The 18,869-nt window shown below is 40.2% G+C and overlaps 1 protein-coding gene across 1 annotated transcript in view; it reads right to left on the reverse strand.

Annotated features, from left to right (window-relative positions):
* LOC124722710 (Down syndrome cell adhesion molecule-like protein Dscam2) overlaps window positions 1-18,869 on the reverse strand; it is a 382,068-nt gene that overhangs the window by 122,251 nt on the left and 240,948 nt on the right. The window contains exons 10-14 of the mRNA XM_047247846.1: window positions 11,674-11,822; window positions 7,419-7,550; window positions 6,106-6,403; window positions 430-608; window positions 159-308 (exon numbers count right to left, since the gene is read on the reverse strand). Coding sequence (XP_047103802.1) covers window positions 159-308; window positions 430-608; window positions 6,106-6,403; window positions 7,419-7,550; window positions 11,674-11,822 — 908 coding nt within the window. The remainder of the gene's footprint in view (window positions 1-158; window positions 309-429; window positions 609-6,105; window positions 6,404-7,418; window positions 7,551-11,673; window positions 11,823-18,869) is intronic.

Raw genomic sequence — 18,869 nt, forward strand, 5'->3', positions numbered from 1 at the left:
GAATTCCTGTGAGGTGTAATTTGGCATTAAACATATGTTTGGTTGCTTAGCTTATAGCACAAATACAAAATCACATGAGAAGGAAATAGTATAGAGTTTAATAAATAACTTGGACTACCATTTCCAAAACAAAGGTATTTTTTTCTTGCTAAGCTTACCTGGGGGCCATTCATTCATATTTTCATAATATACTTTATATCCTTGTATTAGCCCATTTTGTGAGAAGAGGGGTGGTGGCTGCCAAGTAAGGAATATTACTTGTGGTCCTTTAGCTGCACATTTAATGTCCAGAGGAGCAGCACTTGGTACTGAAAAAATGTCAGGCTCATGAACATATATACTAATAAGAAACCAAAGTACTGCAGAAATGTGACATTCTTTGCTTCCATATCTGTCTTGAAATATTGTTAAAATACTATGTTTACTCACCATCTTCTAGAGTCTGTGCTATTATCTCTGGTGACATTGGACCTGGGCCTTTTTCATTAAATGCTTGGACAACAACACCATATTTTCTGTACTTCTTAAGGCCACTAAGTACTGTGCTATATGGCCCAGATCCCTTTTCACTGACAGTTGTGTAAGTGTAACTTGTCTGTCTGCTTGAACTGAAATACAAATGCACCAGATATAGATGTTGTAGTCTGTCATGAAAACATTACTGTGCATTTTAAAATCTACCATGGAAAATTAATCTTCAGAATCTGCAAATTCAGTAACTGAAAGGTCCAGTACCTGGCTACTTGTGACAGTTACTGTAGACTGCAACTAAAAATATTAAATTTCTAGTGACTTCTTACTGACATCTGAAATTAGTTTTGAAATGCTAAGATATAATTCCAGTGTTACTGAGTAGAAGTATATCAAATTATATTTAATACTTTTAGCATGTTATTGAAATGGATCTTCAGAGCATTCCAGTAATAAATGAAACACTATAAACTGTCTCTCTTTGTGCAGTGAAACAAACAAAGGAGGAAAATTAGTATTTAACATCCTGTTAATAAGGAAATCATTACAGATGTAGCACAAGCTTAGATTGGAGAGGTAAGAGGAATCACATAAACTGTGTATTTTTCGAAATAACAATCATGTAATTTGTCTTAAGAAATTTTAGGAAACCAGAAGAAACATAAATATGGATGTCCAAATGAGTATTTGAGCCTTGGTCCTCCTGAATGTGACTGCAGTCTCTTAACACCTGAGCTATCTCACTCTGTTTTGTGCCATGGAATCACTTTAAGCTATATATGGTTGTGAACACAATAAAGTTTCCTGCAGCAACAGTCCATATTATTTGGAATAACCACCATTCACTCTGTCTGTTATACAGAACCATTTGGAGTTATTTTTACAATAGTCTATGTATGAGAACTAATATCTTGGATGTGAGTATCTGCTTCTGGTTATTTCATTACAGTAATAAGCAATCCTGATGATCAGGAACTACAACATAATGTAAATGTAAAGTGATCATAACATCCTTCATATGCAGAAATGTTTTCTACACCAAGAGTAAATTGATAAAAAAAGTGAAGAGCTCATAAGTGTCTTTATTGTATGTAAATATCAGTACCAGTATTAAGTTATGTTTTTGAAACTGGAAGTATAGTAATGGAATGGACAGAAGAGTGAAAAAAATTGCTTAAGTTAACTCTGATTTGACACACACACACACACACACACACACACACACACACACACACACACACACATACACACACACACACACACACGTCCTGTCTGGGGAAAGCCAGTTCAATGATCAGAGGAAGGCAATGGCATAGCACCTCTAACAGGACCATACCTAGTAAGGCACTATGGATTGATCACAACTTCACCTTTTTTATGAATAAATGTTGCACATTTATAGATTCCTAAATACTTTAAATTTAATTTAAAAATGAATTTATTAGTCTTTGAAATTATCCATGTTTCTAATGACCATACTTCATATTTCATAACAAAAGTAAAAATCTACATCTTTTGTGTTAAAAGTGCTATCAGTTTTTAATTACAAATCATTTACCACACACTGAATCTTTTGTGACAAGAAATGAAGGTAATTTTTCTTTTAGTACAGATATTCCTATTCTTTTAAAATTGTTAAAGATTATTTATAAAAAGGTCCACTTGCAATAAACAATGGAAAATCAGGGATGGAATAACAATATGAAATAGAATAGACTGCTACTCATTACATAGATGAGCCATTGAGCAGAGGACAAGCACATATAAAAGTAAGCAATTGGGTGTTTTTTAGCTGCCAGACAAAGTCCTTCATCAGATGAAGCAATACACACACACTTTCATACTTGCTCTTGCACATTCGACCACTGTTGCCTCCGGTGCCGTGGCCCCACTAGGGTGAGTAGTGATCTCAGCTGGGATGGGTAGTGGGGGTACTGAAAATGGATGAGGTGGAGAAGGGAAGGGGAGGGACAGCACAGCAGGATTGACGGAAGATGCTGTAATGCTGCTGTGGAAGTGTGACAGGATGCAATGGGGACAAGACTCTGCTGGGCGTAATATCAGGAGGCTGTGCTAGGGAGCAGGGGGGGGGGGGGAGAGAGAGAAGCAGAGAGGAGGAAATAGGACTATGCACGTGTGCTGGTGGGGCAGGGGGGGGGGGAGGAGGGTAGAAGACATGTGTGAGGTTGAAGTGTGAGCAGTAAAGAGGATAGAAGCTGGTGGAGAACAGGGACCAGCAAAGTTTGATGCCAGAAGGATTATGGAAGTAAAGGATATGTTGCACAGGGAGTTCCCACCTACACATTGCAAAGACACTATTGTCAGTAGCAAGAATACAGATGGTACAGCCTGTGAAGCAGTTTTGGAAGTCCAGCACATCATGTTGTGCATCATGCCTGGCAAGTGTATGTTCCAGCTCTCTTGGCCACAGCTTGGTGGTGGCCATTCATGTGGACAGACAGCTTGTTTGTGATCATGTGCACATAGAATGGCATACAGTAGTTGCAACTAAGTTCTTAGACTTCATGGTTGTTTTCAACCATGTTGCATTCAGCACCCACCCCAAGCACTTGACCTGGCAGGGCACCAGTAGATCTGCTATGTGGCCCACTTGGAATAACATTTCACTATTTATGGACGTTATGATGATGTAACAAAGTGTGCATTTTTCTTGTCCACCATTGGTTCTCCTGTGTCTGAACCTGTAAAGGAACTTTTTCCAGGTAAGTAACCAAATGAATTGCATTATACAGATGTAATGTATAAACTAGGTACACATTTTCAGGATAACCTTCCTGTGGTGGTAGCATGCCACTTATAAACATACTTTTAAACAATCTGGACAATCATATACTGAAAGAATTTCCTCCTTGCAAGACTTAGCCCACAACTGTCAGTTTACACATGGAAATACAAACTGTGCCCTGCCTTATGCAGATTCCACAGTCAGAGACATGCTGCTTGTTCATGCTCTGGACTCAGGGCTCTAGAATGACCTCCTCAGCCTGAGAAACTACTCATTAAATGAATGGTTATCAATGGTGCATGCATTTGCACAACCTCAAAACTCCGCACAGGCATTTTCATGTGATGATCTGACATGTTTCACATGAGTTTCCAGTATTCTTCCATAGCTGACGGTCATTGGTTGGGTCATCAAAGCCAGACACTGAGACTTTGGACCATACCTCAGGACGCCCCCCCCCCCCCCCTCCCCCGTCTCCCACCACCTTCTGCTGGTTGTCCACGATCTAGACATCATGCTACACTGCTACACCTTGGGACCCAGGTTCCACTTCATCGGCTGGTCACTCACCACCATTACCTTAGGCAATGCCACAGAACCAGGACTCGCCTCCTTCTGGTGATCTGTCACTGCCCATCAAATCTTGCATCCAGTGCGTCATCCACAATGACAGGCTGTCTTATCATTTTTGATGCCTATTTTGCCACAAACAGGATAACAAAGCTGAAGCATGTTCACAAAAGCTGTGCCACACCAATCCTTCCAGTGTTACAGGCAACCTGGTGTTTCTATGTGACTCAGCCCCTCAGGCTTGGGAAACTGGTTCTTATACTGATGACCTTGAAAATAAGGTGTATCGTATTCAGTTATGGAGTTCTAATGGTGATATCACTCTCAGTGTTTGTTCTGCTATATATTCTCTTACACATACTGTGGCTGATGGTAAAACTATTTGTTCTCCTGTTCCACATAAGTGGTCTCAGTTCTCAAATATTTTGGCAATGCACTGTTCACAGATTTGAACATTGATGGACATATTGTTAAATTTCAAATAGATGTTGTGTCTTTCAAGGCTATTAATAAAGTAGACGCTTAGGCTTTAATCACTTCCTCACAACTGTTTTCTTGTGGCACTCTCAAGAACTACGATAACCATGAAGTGGCACTTTGTGGTAGTTGTCATATTCACACACATTAGAGTTCAGTCAGCCTGATAGCACAGTTTCTTGTCATGCACTCACTTATGTCACTTAATATTTTGGGCCTTGATCTTTTCCAGTGTCTGAATTTCTGTGTCCACAATTCAAGTGCCCACATCCAGATCTCAGAGGTGGCTGATGGTGGTGCCCCACCATCTCCTTCCCCACCAGGACATAAGCCACTGGCACCAGGATATCAGCTCCTCTTCCACTTCAGTGAGCCCCTTCAGGACACAAATTGGATGGTTATTATGGATGCTTCCATAAGGTATATGTACATCATGTGAAGGACAAATGACAGATGCTCCCTGGCATCCAGGCACTTTGATGACTCTCCTCAGTGGACAGCTCTCCTTGTCTTGTCACTTTGCACAGCAGGATCCTTCATTGTCCAATGTAGCCAACTGCATAGACCTTCACCATGACACCTCAAATGGATGCAACTGCAGCTTTATCTGTCCGCCTCCAGCTCCCACAAAGGGTCCTTCTCCTGTTGCTCTTCGAGCAGACACCTCTCTCCAACTCCACTCTCCTTCCAGGCTCTCTTCTTCATTCATTATGCAGTCATGGACATGGTCAAATATGATGGCTCCTTCCTGCCATTCTGTCTTACATCCACACTGACCATCTTACTGCGATGATTTGTACAACTGATTGGCACATACACACAACTTCACTGCCATGATATATGTCAGTGGTGGAGCCTGGTAATAGTTTTACACCAACTACAGTGCTCCATAGAAACCAGTGTACTCTTTTAATGGAATGGCTAACATTTTGCCCATTGAACTTGTTATGTAAATTTTTGTTGAATGGATGTAACATAGTACCTACAATGAGTGTATACTCCTGTTCTTTTATTGTTGGAACACTGAAATTTGGAGGATGTACCCATTTATTTTGTTGTTTTAGAACTTCAGGGGGATGTGATCTTCCAGTAGGGTAATTCCCATTGGCACACTTCCTACTGTATCCAATGGACTCATCAGATACATCTCTCAATTAGTGCTTGTTACATATGACAGAAGGGAATTCGGTCCCATCTGCATTACCAGCAACACCCCTCAACCAACTGTGACGAGAGGTGGAAATAATGAGAAAGATTATCTACAAAGATGAAATCCAACATCTCCACAGGTATCTCTATGCACAATTGCAGGTCTACATTGCAGATATGTCCACACTGTAGCTACATATGTTTGTGTAAGATACTGAAACAATTTGGAGAAGCTGTTCACTGATGTCTGAATCTGTGAGTATGAAGCTACATAACCTGCACAGCAACAGTTACATGGATAATACATGCTGCTATTGTTCACAGTATGAAATCAAAGAACAAAACTGGCAATTGTGAAATTCAGATACTTTTTAGTCAGAGGCTGGGTTAATAAGAGGTGTTGAAATTCAGTAACACTGTGTATTTTCAGAATTCAGAATCAATGTTCAGGGAATGTTCATCACTATCATATGAAAATGCTTTCAGCATCTGGCGCACTACAGTTAGCAGTAGAAAATTTGTTAGAAGGTGGTCAGTCAGCTGAAACTATTTTCTAAATCTAATTTTATCTTATAATAGCAGCCTGAGGTGGTTTTGTGCCAAGGGTTCATTAATTATATGATATTAGTGTAAGTTACATATTATTGCATATAAATAAATTTACAATTCTAATAGCACACACTACACTTCACCTATGTTCTCTGTATCCAATGTAGTAGCCCAAAATGTTTCCATTCCACATGTGTTGCAGAGGAGGTGACCAGGCAACTCTTAGCTGGTCAGAGGCTACAGCTGTCACTGAGAGCCCCTGAGGCTCTCCAGCAGGTGCTTCTCCATCTGTTTGTAGCAAGACAGGCTCACTGTGCTCTCCCAGTCCCAGGTCATTCTCTGCCACTACCCTGAATTGGTACAGTGTTGCTGGCAAGAGCCCACTGACCTCTGCTGTCAGTTCTGAACCTGCTGCTACACTGTGCCAATTGTCACCTGGTGCTGTGAACAAAAATAAAATGCTAAATTGGATTATGTTATATTATAGTGGAAGTGACTTTAAAAGTAAGTTTAACTGATAAAAATGTGAGAAAGTACAATACACTAGACCATCTATCAAGCTGTGGAGCTAAACATGAAAATGTGGCAAACATTCTGTAACACACTAGAATCCTAACTTTCAAAAGCTGGATAAAATATTTCGTAATTTAACACATATTTGAAATGTACTCCAAATGTCATGAAATCAAATAGTTGATATTTTTATCTGTTTAACACATCATGTATCAATGACTGTCAACAAAAGATCTGACAAAGAAACTACAGTGTCTGCACCAGGAAGAGTATCTGCTATCAAACACATGCTCTTAACCTAAGCAGAATACTATTATGCCCAATAGAAGGCAGTGAAAGGAAAATGCTACTACTAAACAGCAGCTGCTTTCAACTGCATACACCTTTTGAAATCAACTAAGAACATAAATGCATGCACCTAACTCAATTATGTAGGAAGAGATTTTACAGCATGTCTTACAACACATGAATGAGTATGTGTCAAGAGCATGCTCATATTATTCATTTTGATGCTAATATATATAACTAAATTCCAACTTTTTTGAGAAATAATGAAAGTAATATTATTCGTCCTTTTTGCTAGTCTAATGCTAGTAGAGAAAAGTTTACTCTGAACCTGTTTGCTCCTTTCTTGAAATAAAAAATGAAATGATTGTATGGTGTTATAGGCTGGGAGACCCCATCTGGGGTTGTTTGGCTGCCTCATATCTGTCCTTTTTATTTGACACCACATTGGCAACTTGTGTGTCAATGATGATGGACTGATAATGCAAGCTCAAGATGTTTTCTGCAATAATTTATCTAAACATAAAATTTACTATGTAAAACTGATTTCATACAATTTTCCATGCCGATTCTTGCCTATATGTTAACTACCTCAGATAAAAAAAGCACACGAAAAAAATCATTTTATGTAGACTAATATAATATTTCAGTGGCTTACATGTATTTGGTTTATACTGAGCTATGTACTTCAGAACAGGACTTCTATCATCACTAGGAGCCAACCACGCAATCTTGACTGAGCGACTAGTTGTGTCAACCACGCGCACATCCTGTGGTTTACCTGGAGCATCTAATACAAGATAAATCACTTTATGACAGAAGTTATAAATAAGTAAATTAAAATAAATCAAAGTAGCACAATGCTGTGTATACAATAAAATAAATCACTAAAAGCTCATTTTGTTCATATTAGCAGGAAAATGTGAGATAAAAATTATATATTGTCAAACTTTGCTAACATAATAAATATTGGTAAATGATTTCTTCCACCTTTCTTCTACCAAATTGTAATGGAGTATAGGACATGAAAACATAAATGAGTCTGATAAACATATAATAATCCAGCATTTTACCAGTTTTGCAACAGAAATCCAAACCTGAGCAAGTTGCTGTCAGGGTATCAAAACATACTTTTACCCTCATCACCAGAGGACACATTTTCTTTGGTGTCACATTCTTCTGTATAATATATCATGATAATCTATTGCTTGCAGCCATGTAATATCTCAAATAACTAAGTAAATAGCCATTGTTGTCTATCAGTGCTGCAGTCAGAGAGACAACAGTGAGTCTGCATGGCATCCACTCCCACCACCACACAGAGTCCAGAACCTAAACAGACCCAAAACACAGTCATGAACCTTTCCTCCAATAGCCTTAGCCCTGCATAAGTATCAGTCCTTTCCAAAGGCCTCACCTTTTGCCTCACCCCCAAATTCAATCATGAAGGACTTGTTAAAGACTTTCTCTTCTTCTCGCGGTCCCTACAGTGGGAACACTTTTTTGACACCACCCATACCAATTAGACTCAACCAAAGACCAAAGTTGAACCCTGATTGACAAAGTTCACTCTTCCATCAAACCATGATCCACCTTCACTGTCCTCAAATCATTCTATTAACTTTCCAGAATTTCTTAATCTCGAGCCTTGCCTCACCATCATTCCCCAAATCCCTCAACATGCAAACCACCCTTACATCCACAGAAAGATCTGCAATCCACCACCTAAAAACTGATTCCAGCCTTATAACCCTATCTGCTGACAAAGGTTCCACAACTGTTGTTCTGAACCACAAGGATTACCTGGCTGAAGGACTCCTCCAGCTGTCAGATTCATCCACCTACAAACCCTGACACAATGACCCCATTCCAGAAATCTAGCAGAATCTCCAGCCTCTACTTCAATCCTTAGACTCATCCCAGAGCCTCTCCCCAGAGCCCATCTCTCTCCTCACCCCTACCATTTTCCACACTCCTACCTTCTACATGCTTCCTAAAGTCCATTAACCCAATCACCCAGGATACCCCACTGTGGTTGGTTACTGTGCCCCCACTGAGAGAATCTCTGAGCTCGTAGACCAATGCTTTCAGCCTATTACCCACAAAAAACCTTCCTACACAAAACATACCAACCATTTCCTCCACTGACTCTCCACAGTTCCTGTCCCTTTACCACACAGGGACCTGCTCATGACTAATGATGCCACCTCTCTTTACACTAACATCCCTAATGTCCATGGCCTTACTGCTACTGAACACTACCTTTCCCAATGCCAGTGAATTCCAGATCAACCACCTCCTTCCTAGTCACCATTACCAATTATATCCTCACTCACAATTACTTCTCCTTTGAAGGCATTCATTACCTACAAACAAATCTGGTTTACGGCTGTGTGCACCTGCATGGCACCATCCTATGCCAACCTATTCATGAGCCATCTACAGGAATTTTTCCTAAACACGTAGAATCCCAAAGCCCTCACTTGGTTTAGATTCATTAATGACATCTTCGTGATCTGGATCAAGGGTGAGGATACCCTATCCATATTCCTTTAGAACATCAACATCTTCTCCCTCATTTGCTTTGCCTGGTCCTTCTCAATCCATCAAGTCATCTTCCTCAATGTTGACCTCCACCTCACAGAAGGCTATATCAGTACCTCTGTCCATAACAAACCAACCAACTAACCACCAGCAATACCTCCACTTTGACAGCTGCCACCAATTCCATACCAAGAAGTCCCATTCATACAGCCTAGCCATCCATGGCCATCACATCTGTAGTGGAGCAATCTCTCTCAAAATAAACCAAGGGTCTCACTGAGGTCTTTACGGATCATAATCCCCCCCCTCCCCCCAACTCACCTCCCAAAGCCCCCCCCCCCCCCCCCAAAAATCCAGCCACAGAGGAGCATTCCGCTCGTGACTCACTACCACCCAGGACTGGAGCAACTGAATTATATTTTCCGCCAGGGCTTTGACTATCTCTCATCCTGGCCTGAAAAGAGAAATGTCCTGCCCACTGTCCTTTCTACTCCTCCCACAGTGGTATTCTACTGCCCACTGAATCTATCCAATATTCTTGTCCATTCCCACATAACTCCTGCTCCCAACCCCTTGCCTCATGGCTCACATACCTGTAATAGAACTAGATGCAAGACCTATCCCATACATCCTCCCACAACCACCTACTCCAGTCCTGTCACAAACATCACCTATCCCATGAAAGGCAGGGTTATCTGTGAAATCAGTCATGTGATCTACAAGCTAAGCTGCAACCACTGTGGTGCAATCTATGTGGACATGACAGCTAACAAGCTGTCTGTCAGCATGGATGGCCACCAACAAATTGCGGCCAAGAAACAACTGCAATACCCTGTTGCTGAGCACGCCACCCAACACAATGTCCTTCATTTCAATGGCAGCTTCACAAGCTGTGCCATGTGGATCCTTCCCACTCCCACCAGCTTTTACGAATTGTGCAGGTGGGAACACTCCCAGCAATATATCCTATGTTCCTGTAACCATCCTGGTCTCAACCTTCATTAGTCATTGTCCTTACCCATCTAGCCCCTTCCCTGTACCCATTCCAGCACTACAGCACTACTCTACCAACACACCCAGTCTTTTTACTTCTTTCTTTTTCTGTTAACCCTGCTCCCTATCCCCCACTCTCCACCTAACCTCCCAACTGCACCTAGCTGCCCCACTCTCCACCTCATCCCTGCATGCTCCCAGCAGCACTTCACCGTCCCCCACCGCTTCCATGCTACTCCTCCCCCTCCCTGCCTCAGCCTCCTCCTTACTTAAACCCTGCATCTCCCATAATGTCCTGCTACTCGCAGTCTGGCTACAGATGCCAGAGACTGTGGCCATGTGTGTGTGCACTGCATTTCCGTGTGTGCTTGTGTGTATGTTGTCTAACTTTGACAAAGGGCTTGTTGGCCAAAAGCAATTGTGTGACAGTCTTTTTGTTATGCCTTTTTGTGACTCTGCATTTTCACTATATGGTGTGTAGCAACTATCCTTTTCATCATATTTTTACATTCCATCCTGGATTTTCCATTGTTTGAACTGATAGTTGCATCCATTACATATCTATTCCATTATTACCTTCACCTGAAAGTGTAGACTCAAGTGAGAGTCCCATAGATTTCTTATGTATATATACATTTAATGTGTACACTCCTGTAGCATGGAAACTCTGCACCCCTTTATATGTTTAGGGACGATTATTGTACCTCATTTTCTTTTTAGAGATGTAAATTGTATGTAAATGTGACCTCCACCTAATAATGCTGGGATCAAAATCTTTTACTTCATGTTCTCCATGTATGGATATAAATTGTATGTAGCTGTCTCATGTAACATATGGATTATATTTGCCTATCCTGAGAGAGTGAACTCTTTATGAATGCCCATTTCAGCTTTGTTAGTGGGGAGAGGTATCTGGCCCAGACAAAATAGCTAGATGATCACGTACATTTGTCCAACTCTGTATATTTGTGTTATCTCCCCTCAAAATATTGCTTTCAGCATTCTAGTATGTGTTAAACTCCCTGTAGTAGGTAAATTTCATTCCAGTAAATGGACCATTTGTTTGCCAATGAATTAAAATTGTTTTCTCTCCTTCCATACCCAAAGTGCCTACCTCTTAACAGTCAGCTAATATGAAATTTGCTAGCAGTAGAGGTGAGGAGTGAGCTATTTCCCATTGTGGCATACATACTAACACATATATGTGTTACATATACCTATGAATGAATTACTACAACAATTTCTTATTAATACTTAAAATATATACCAATTAACATTAGGTAATATGTTCTGCAGCTGTTTGATTTAAAACTTTAATAATAGACCCACATTAATGTTAACACTAAAGATTAACAAAAAAAAAAATTAAATCTCACCCTGAACTTGAAGGTGAACTGTGCGCTCAGCCCTTCCATATTTATTCTGAGCAATACAGATAAATATTCCGCTGTCGCCTTTATCTGTACTTGAGATGTGAAGTTCAGATAGAAACCCTCCTTTCACCACACTTTCCTTCACTTCATACCTGCAGAAATATTCTATATGAATGTTAGGTCCAGTAAAAGATAAGTCATGAATAAGAAAAACCAGTGCACTAAAACTAACTAGAAATCTCAAACATAGACAACTGTCAACAGTAAAAGACATGTATTGTAAGATATTACAAAATAATCAATGTCTGTAGGTAGTAAGATTAAACAATTCAATTTCACTTTGAGTAAAAACAATTTCAAGTACTAGTCGTGAAGCAACGAATATTGGTAGCTTATATATTGACACTACAAAGATCCTCAAGTTTTGACTCTTATATGCAAGTAATGAATATGTAGTGACAATTTGAAGCTTGAGCCAGACTGGAACTCCAACATGGATTTCCTGCTTACAACAAGCAACATGGATTTCCTGCTTATCATAAGTAGTCACTTCCAGGCCTGACTCAAACGTTCACTGGTATTGATATTTCTGCCAATGATCTTTGAACACTGCTCAGGGTATGTAGGAATACACCACTGGGGGAATGGAGTTGGTGGAGGACCATGGCAAATCCTGCTATGAGGAAAAAGTATTAAATGAAGTAAATATACTGAAATGAAATGATTCGAGTGATGGGAATGAAAATCAGTAGAATGTTTCCAGAATGAGATTTTCGCTCTGTAGCAGAGTGTGCGCTGATCAAAATCAGTGGAATCTTGTCATACAGCTATGCTGAACCTTCAATGTAAGGAATGTACCATAAAAGAACCTCTAGTGTTTGGAAATCAAAAGTGGAAATATCAGTTACAATGAAACTTTGAGTCAATATTGCTCGCAATATGCAGGAAAATCCAGGTTAGATTCCCAGTCTGGCACAAAATTTCAAATTGTCACTACATCTTCGTTACATCATTAGTTCACCTCATTTCAACAGTGTGAACTGATATCATATCATATCATATCACTGTATCTTCCTTGATTTAACCCCACTGATATCTGCTCAGCAAAGAAAATTTTTAAAGCTATGATAAAAATTGAACTGAAGCACATTCATAACAATTTAAAACGTTTTACTGTTCTATTTTTCTAACAAAGTGCAAGGCAAGATATAACAGGTACTGCTCTTAGGAATGACGTGTACCAAATCTTATGTGCCAAAATGTTGTGATTGGTATGTCACTTTTTCAGTGTGCAAACAGATAACATTACCACATGAAACTTATATAGGGTGTTCCTGTGATGATGATATAATCTTTTAGGAATACTAGAGAAGAGAAAGTCTATCAGTTTGTGATGGGGAAATGGGGAACAACTGAGTCAAAAGCTCTAACTGAAAATGAGAACATTTTAAATTTACCATTGGCCTGGTGATGATCATAAAAATCCCAATAAAATTATTTTGTAATACTTTTATTTATCAACTTGCACTACATGCTACATTCACAACATTTTTTCCACATCATCAAAATTCTGTCACACTCAGCTGAACAACATCAGTGTTGTTCAAAGTATGTCACAGGCAGTGAGAATGCTTGCAGCTCCTCTACAGTTTAGGCAAGCATATTATATACAAGACTTTTCACATGACCCCACTTGAAGAAATCAGGTACGGTTAGGTTAGGTGAAAGAGCCGGCCACAAAACAGCACCTCGCCCTCCAATTCACTTTTTCAGGGAACATCAATGGATATTCATGACAAACATGTGCAAAGTACACTTGGGCTCCATCATATTGGAACCATCAAGATCAAGTGTAATACTGTTACTGTACACAGTAGTCTCACATTTGTTGACAAAGACACAGAAAGCTTGCTAAGTTCCACAAATCATCTCTCTGATCTAAGGTGATAAACAATATAACTGAGCTGTGCTTACACACTGAAAATTCACAAACATGGCCACCAAGCCCATGCTAAACAATAAATACATTTCTAATAAACAGTTCTTGGTACAAATGTTAATGTTTATTAATTTTTATTTTACTATTCAGTTCACCCAAACTATACACTCCCTCTAACAGCCAGCATCCATATCAAACCAATGACCTACTGGCAGAAGTTTGAAAAATCAGTCTGTTCACAGTTACAGCTGGTTACATGGTATTCATTGCTAAATCTTTTGGTCATCAAAATATGACATAGTTCCTTACTTCACAATGAGCAATTCACCCCGAGGATAGGCTGTGCAGTATGCCACTTGGTGTTACAAGTAGTGGGAAGAACTGCAATTTTCAGTTTAGTAAATAAAATCCCCCAGTAAAAACATATGAACTGGATATTCATGATTATGCCCACTTTATACCATCTGCAGTCATACTGTTCTTCATTTAACTACATGACTGAGCACTTTCTATAATTTTCAGAGCAATGGGGGACACAGTCTCCCTGCATGAAAGCTAGATTTCTACTCCTGAAGAATTAGTCCAGGCAATAAACCTGCTGTATACAGAACATGGGACCACACTTTTCCCATTGGTTGAGACAAACTACAGCCAATAAGTGTTGTTGCTACCCTTGCATACCTATGTACTTCTCCTGCTTAACCACTGATAAGCTTACAATTAATTTTAACTTTCTGCTAAACTATGCCATCTAAGAAAGATATAAAAACTTGAAACAGCAATATCTTTACGTTTCTGAAGAGCTAAAGTAAAGATGTTACTTCCTAGATATAAATATCAACTGTATTACAAAAGGCCTTTCATAGAAATAGTGTTATCTACTATCTAATTACATAACGTAAGGCACACTCTCATACATATTCAATTATCTACAATTTAAAGATTCATTCTTCATGTACACTATTCATTAACTTCAACATCCATTCTGACAAAATAACAAATGTTTATTGTTAACAAAACTAACTTTAAATGTTCCAAAATATTTGCAATAGCATATGATGTAGTTTGTTGTTATAAGCTGTTTTATGAATAACTGACAAATTGTTTAGCTATCTCACTTTCACCATAAGTATACAATGTCATATTAGTTTACAAAGAAGCTATTCTTCATGCAAGAATGAAAATTTTGAATCTTAAGTAAAGATATATACCTCAGCACCCATTAAAATTATCAACTTAAGAACTGAATGGGGACCTATTATGATTTGAAAGCATTGGATAAAGTTTTGTTGAAATCCATTTACTGGAATGGACAAAAGTAATTAACAGGTCAGTACATACAGGGTGTTTCAAAAATGACCGGTATATTTGAAACGGCAATAAAAACTAAACGAGCAGCGATAGAAATACACCATTTGTTGCAATATGCTTGGGACAACAGTACATTTTCAGGCAGACAAACTTTCGAAATTACAGTAGTTACAATTTTCAACAACAGATGGCTCTGCGGTCTGGGAAACTCTATAGTATGATATTTTCCACATATCCACCATGCGTAGCAATAATATGGCGTAGTCTCTGAATGAAATTACCCGAAACCTTTGACAACGTGTCTGGCGGAATGGCTTCACATGCAGATGAGATGTACTGCTTCAGCTGTTCAATTGTTTCTGGATTCTGGTGGTACACCTGGCCTTTCAAGTGTCCCCACAGAAAGAAGTCACCGCCTCCTGTATGTTTCGGATAGCCCAAAGCAATCACACGATCATCGAAATATTCATTCAGGAAATTAAAGACGTCGGCCGTGCGATGTGGCCGGGCACCATCTTGCATAAACCACGAGGTGTTCGCAGTGTCGTCTAAGGCAGTTTGTACCACCACAAATTCACGAAGAATGTCCAGATAGCATGATGCAGTAATTGTTTCGGATCTGAAAAATGGGCCAATGATTCCTTTGGAAGAAATGGCGGCCCAGACCAGTACTTTTTGAGGATGCAGGGACGATGGGACTGCAACATGGGGCTTTTCGGTTCTCCATATGCGCCAGTTCTGTTTATTGACGAAGCTGTCCAGGTAAAAATAAGCTTCGTCAGTAAACCAAATGCTGCCCACATGCATATCGCCGTCATCAATCCTGTGCACTATATCGTTAGCGAATGTCTCTCGTGCAGCAATGGTAGCGGCGCTGAGGGGTTGCCGCGTTTGAATTTTGTATGGATAGAGGTGTAAACTTTGGCACATGAGACGATATGTGGACGTTGGTGTCATTTGGACCGCAGCTGCAACACGGCGAACGGAAACCTGAGGCCGCTGTTGGATCACCTGCTGCACTAGCTGCGCGTTGCCCTCTGTGGTTGCCATACGCGGTCGCCCTACCTTTCCAGCACGTTCATCCGTCACGTTCCCAGTTGGTTGAAATTTTTCAAACAGATCCTTTATTGTATCGCTTTTCGGTCCTTTGGTTACATTAAACCTCCGTTGAAAACTTTGTCTTGTTGCAACAACACTGTGTTCTAGGCGGTGGAATTCCAACACCAGAAAAATCCTCCGTTCTAAGGAATAAACCATATTGTCTACAGCACACTTGCACATTGTGAACAGCACACGCTTACAGCAGAAAGACGACGTACAGAATGGCACACCCACAGACTGCGTTGTCTTCTATATCGTTCACATCACTTGCAGCGCCATCTGTTGTTGAAAATTGTAACTACTGTAATTTCGAAAGTTTGTCCGCCTGAAAATGTACTGTTGTCCCAAGCATATTGCAACAAACGGTGTATTTCTATCGCTGCTCGTTTGGTTTTTATTGCCGTTTCAAATATACCAGTCATTTTTGAAACACCCTGTTTGTGCATGGTAAGGGAATTAATTTTCTCCCAAGCCACACTTCCAATTCACCTACAGAAAGGTGATTAATACTGCCTGTTAACAAATGATTAATATCACTATCCTACACCATGTAGTGGTCTGTGGCAAGACACAAGTATTTAATGAAAACAATCCACTTGAGCCCAAATCCACAGTAAGTATTCTGTGAATAGTCTGATTTATTTGCAGGTTATCAAAGAAGATAACACTCTAAGGGGATGCTGAGAACAGTAGTTTCACATTAAACACAACTAACTGCAGATGCTACTTTGTGGTGAGCGATTTTTGGGTTGCGGTGGAGGAGGGGCTCTACCACATGATTGGCATCCAAGGTACTCACCTCACTGTGCTGCCCCTGGGGTGAGAGTGACTCTTGCAGCATAAGCATCTCGAACCCTGGATGTTGCTCATACCAGATCCCTCACCCTTGGGTTTGGAACACAGGGTATGTGACTGCTACAGTTCTGGCTGATGTGATGGAGTAAGGTTGTCTGGCAGCAAGGCATTAGCTGCTCCATTGGTAGCATTAACATCATTGTCCTCTTGGGAAAGCATCTCTGTGTTATGGATATTAGGTGTGGCTGTAGACGGAGAGGCCCCCACTTTGGTCCTAGTGCTTGACACAGTGTCCTCAAAGCACCCCAGAGAATGTACGATCCCCTTTTCCATTGAGACTTTAGGCTAAGTGGCAATTGCATCAGTTGAGTGTTTATCCTTGCCTGAAGTGCTATCTGAGGTGCAAATGTCTGCTCTCCCCACTATCTAGACTAAGTGGTGGTTGGTGAGTTTAGTGATGCTGTACCAACTGGCACCTACACTATCAGTGGGGGCAGTTACCTCAGAAATGACCTATGGTCCTGTGATATAAATATGTTCGCCTGCTGGTATGGTAGGGGCAGTGGCATATTTGACAACTTCAGCCACAATTGATTTTGTTGCCATAGATGAATGCCATCATGGGTCGCAGCTATGTATATCTGGTGCTGCGGGAGGCTTCTGGAGTGCAAACATTGAAGGAATGGTATTTCCAAAAACTCATATTCAAATCAGAGTGCCACAGTAAAACAGGTAGTGCAAACAGAGTGGAATTGCTTTAATTCCAGATGCAGATGATGGAGCAGCATCTTGCATTAATGCCTGTGAAATACTTCTTGTATTCACTGGACTGGTACACACACAGTTTCATGAAGTTAATAGACTGGGGAAGGGTGTAAAATATGGCAAGATGCTACTCTGTAGGCACAATGCTGAATGCATTCACCATATGCCCTACGTACTTTACTTCTTCTTCAAATAATTTGCAGCATTAAGGCTAACTCAATAGATGACTCATACATTGCCTTGATCATCTCCTGCTTGAATGTCTGGATCTTTCACTCTGTCCTGGCGATTTTTTTGGTGGTGGAAACATGACATGCTGAATGCCATTTCTTCTGTAAAGTCCTCAGTGATGGTAGAATGCACATTAATAAGACAGGTGTATAGGTAAAACTGGATGATTAATCTACCCTCACCAACCACATGGATCTCAGAAAAGTGTTTGTGAAATCTAAATCAAGTCATTCCCACAGTTCTGTAGGGCTGATCATAGTGAGAATATGGCTCATGGTACAGGTCGATGTTCTGTGCACATGGTGCAGCTGTGGACTAGCAGTTTGCTTTCTGCTGTTATGCCTTGTCAGTCCACATGTTGTCAGGCAAGGTTTTTGATCGAGGAAATTCCCTGTGACTTCTGTGCAGCAACATGAGAACCTGGGGTATCAGGTCTTTGGGAATGACTACACTGAGTTAATCACAACTGATGCTGAGGAAAATGACTCCGCCCACTGCTGAGAGCTGGTTCTGTTGTCCTAAAAATGTTCATAACCGAGTATGTTTTGGTGCTCTTCCTGACCAATCCTACTGGTCATCTTTGATGATGACCTGCAATAGCAGGCTGCTGGTGTAGGTGTCACAGACAGTGTATTTAATGAAAAACTGTCTATAGAGTCTTGCAGGTACTTATCCAACTGACAAAATTGGTAAATGTGACAGAACATCTGTGTTAGGAAGATCCTAGTGAGCTTATAGTAGATGTCATATTGATATGAATTTACAAATAAGCTCAAATGTTGTAGCCTCTGAGCTATCTTTTTGAAGTAGCTTGAAAAAGGACAGAACACATTTATTAGCAATATATACCCTGTGATGAGTTGAAATATATGTACATATATATGAATAGTTCTGCTAAGCCGGTATTAAGGTCGTTGATCCAGGGGCTATTGGCTACTCAAAACTCTTGACATTTCTGTATGTAAGAACTGTACCAAGACCCTATTGCAAGGTGACATCCAAAATCACCAGACCATACATGTGGTACATCATTGCAGCAAAATTTGTTGTGAGGAAA

Source organism: Schistocerca piceifrons, chromosome X (assembly GCF_021461385.2).
Source record: "Schistocerca piceifrons isolate TAMUIC-IGC-003096 chromosome X, iqSchPice1.1, whole genome shotgun sequence".
NCBI classification, from domain to species: Eukaryota; Metazoa; Arthropoda; class Insecta; order Orthoptera; family Acrididae; genus Schistocerca; species Schistocerca piceifrons.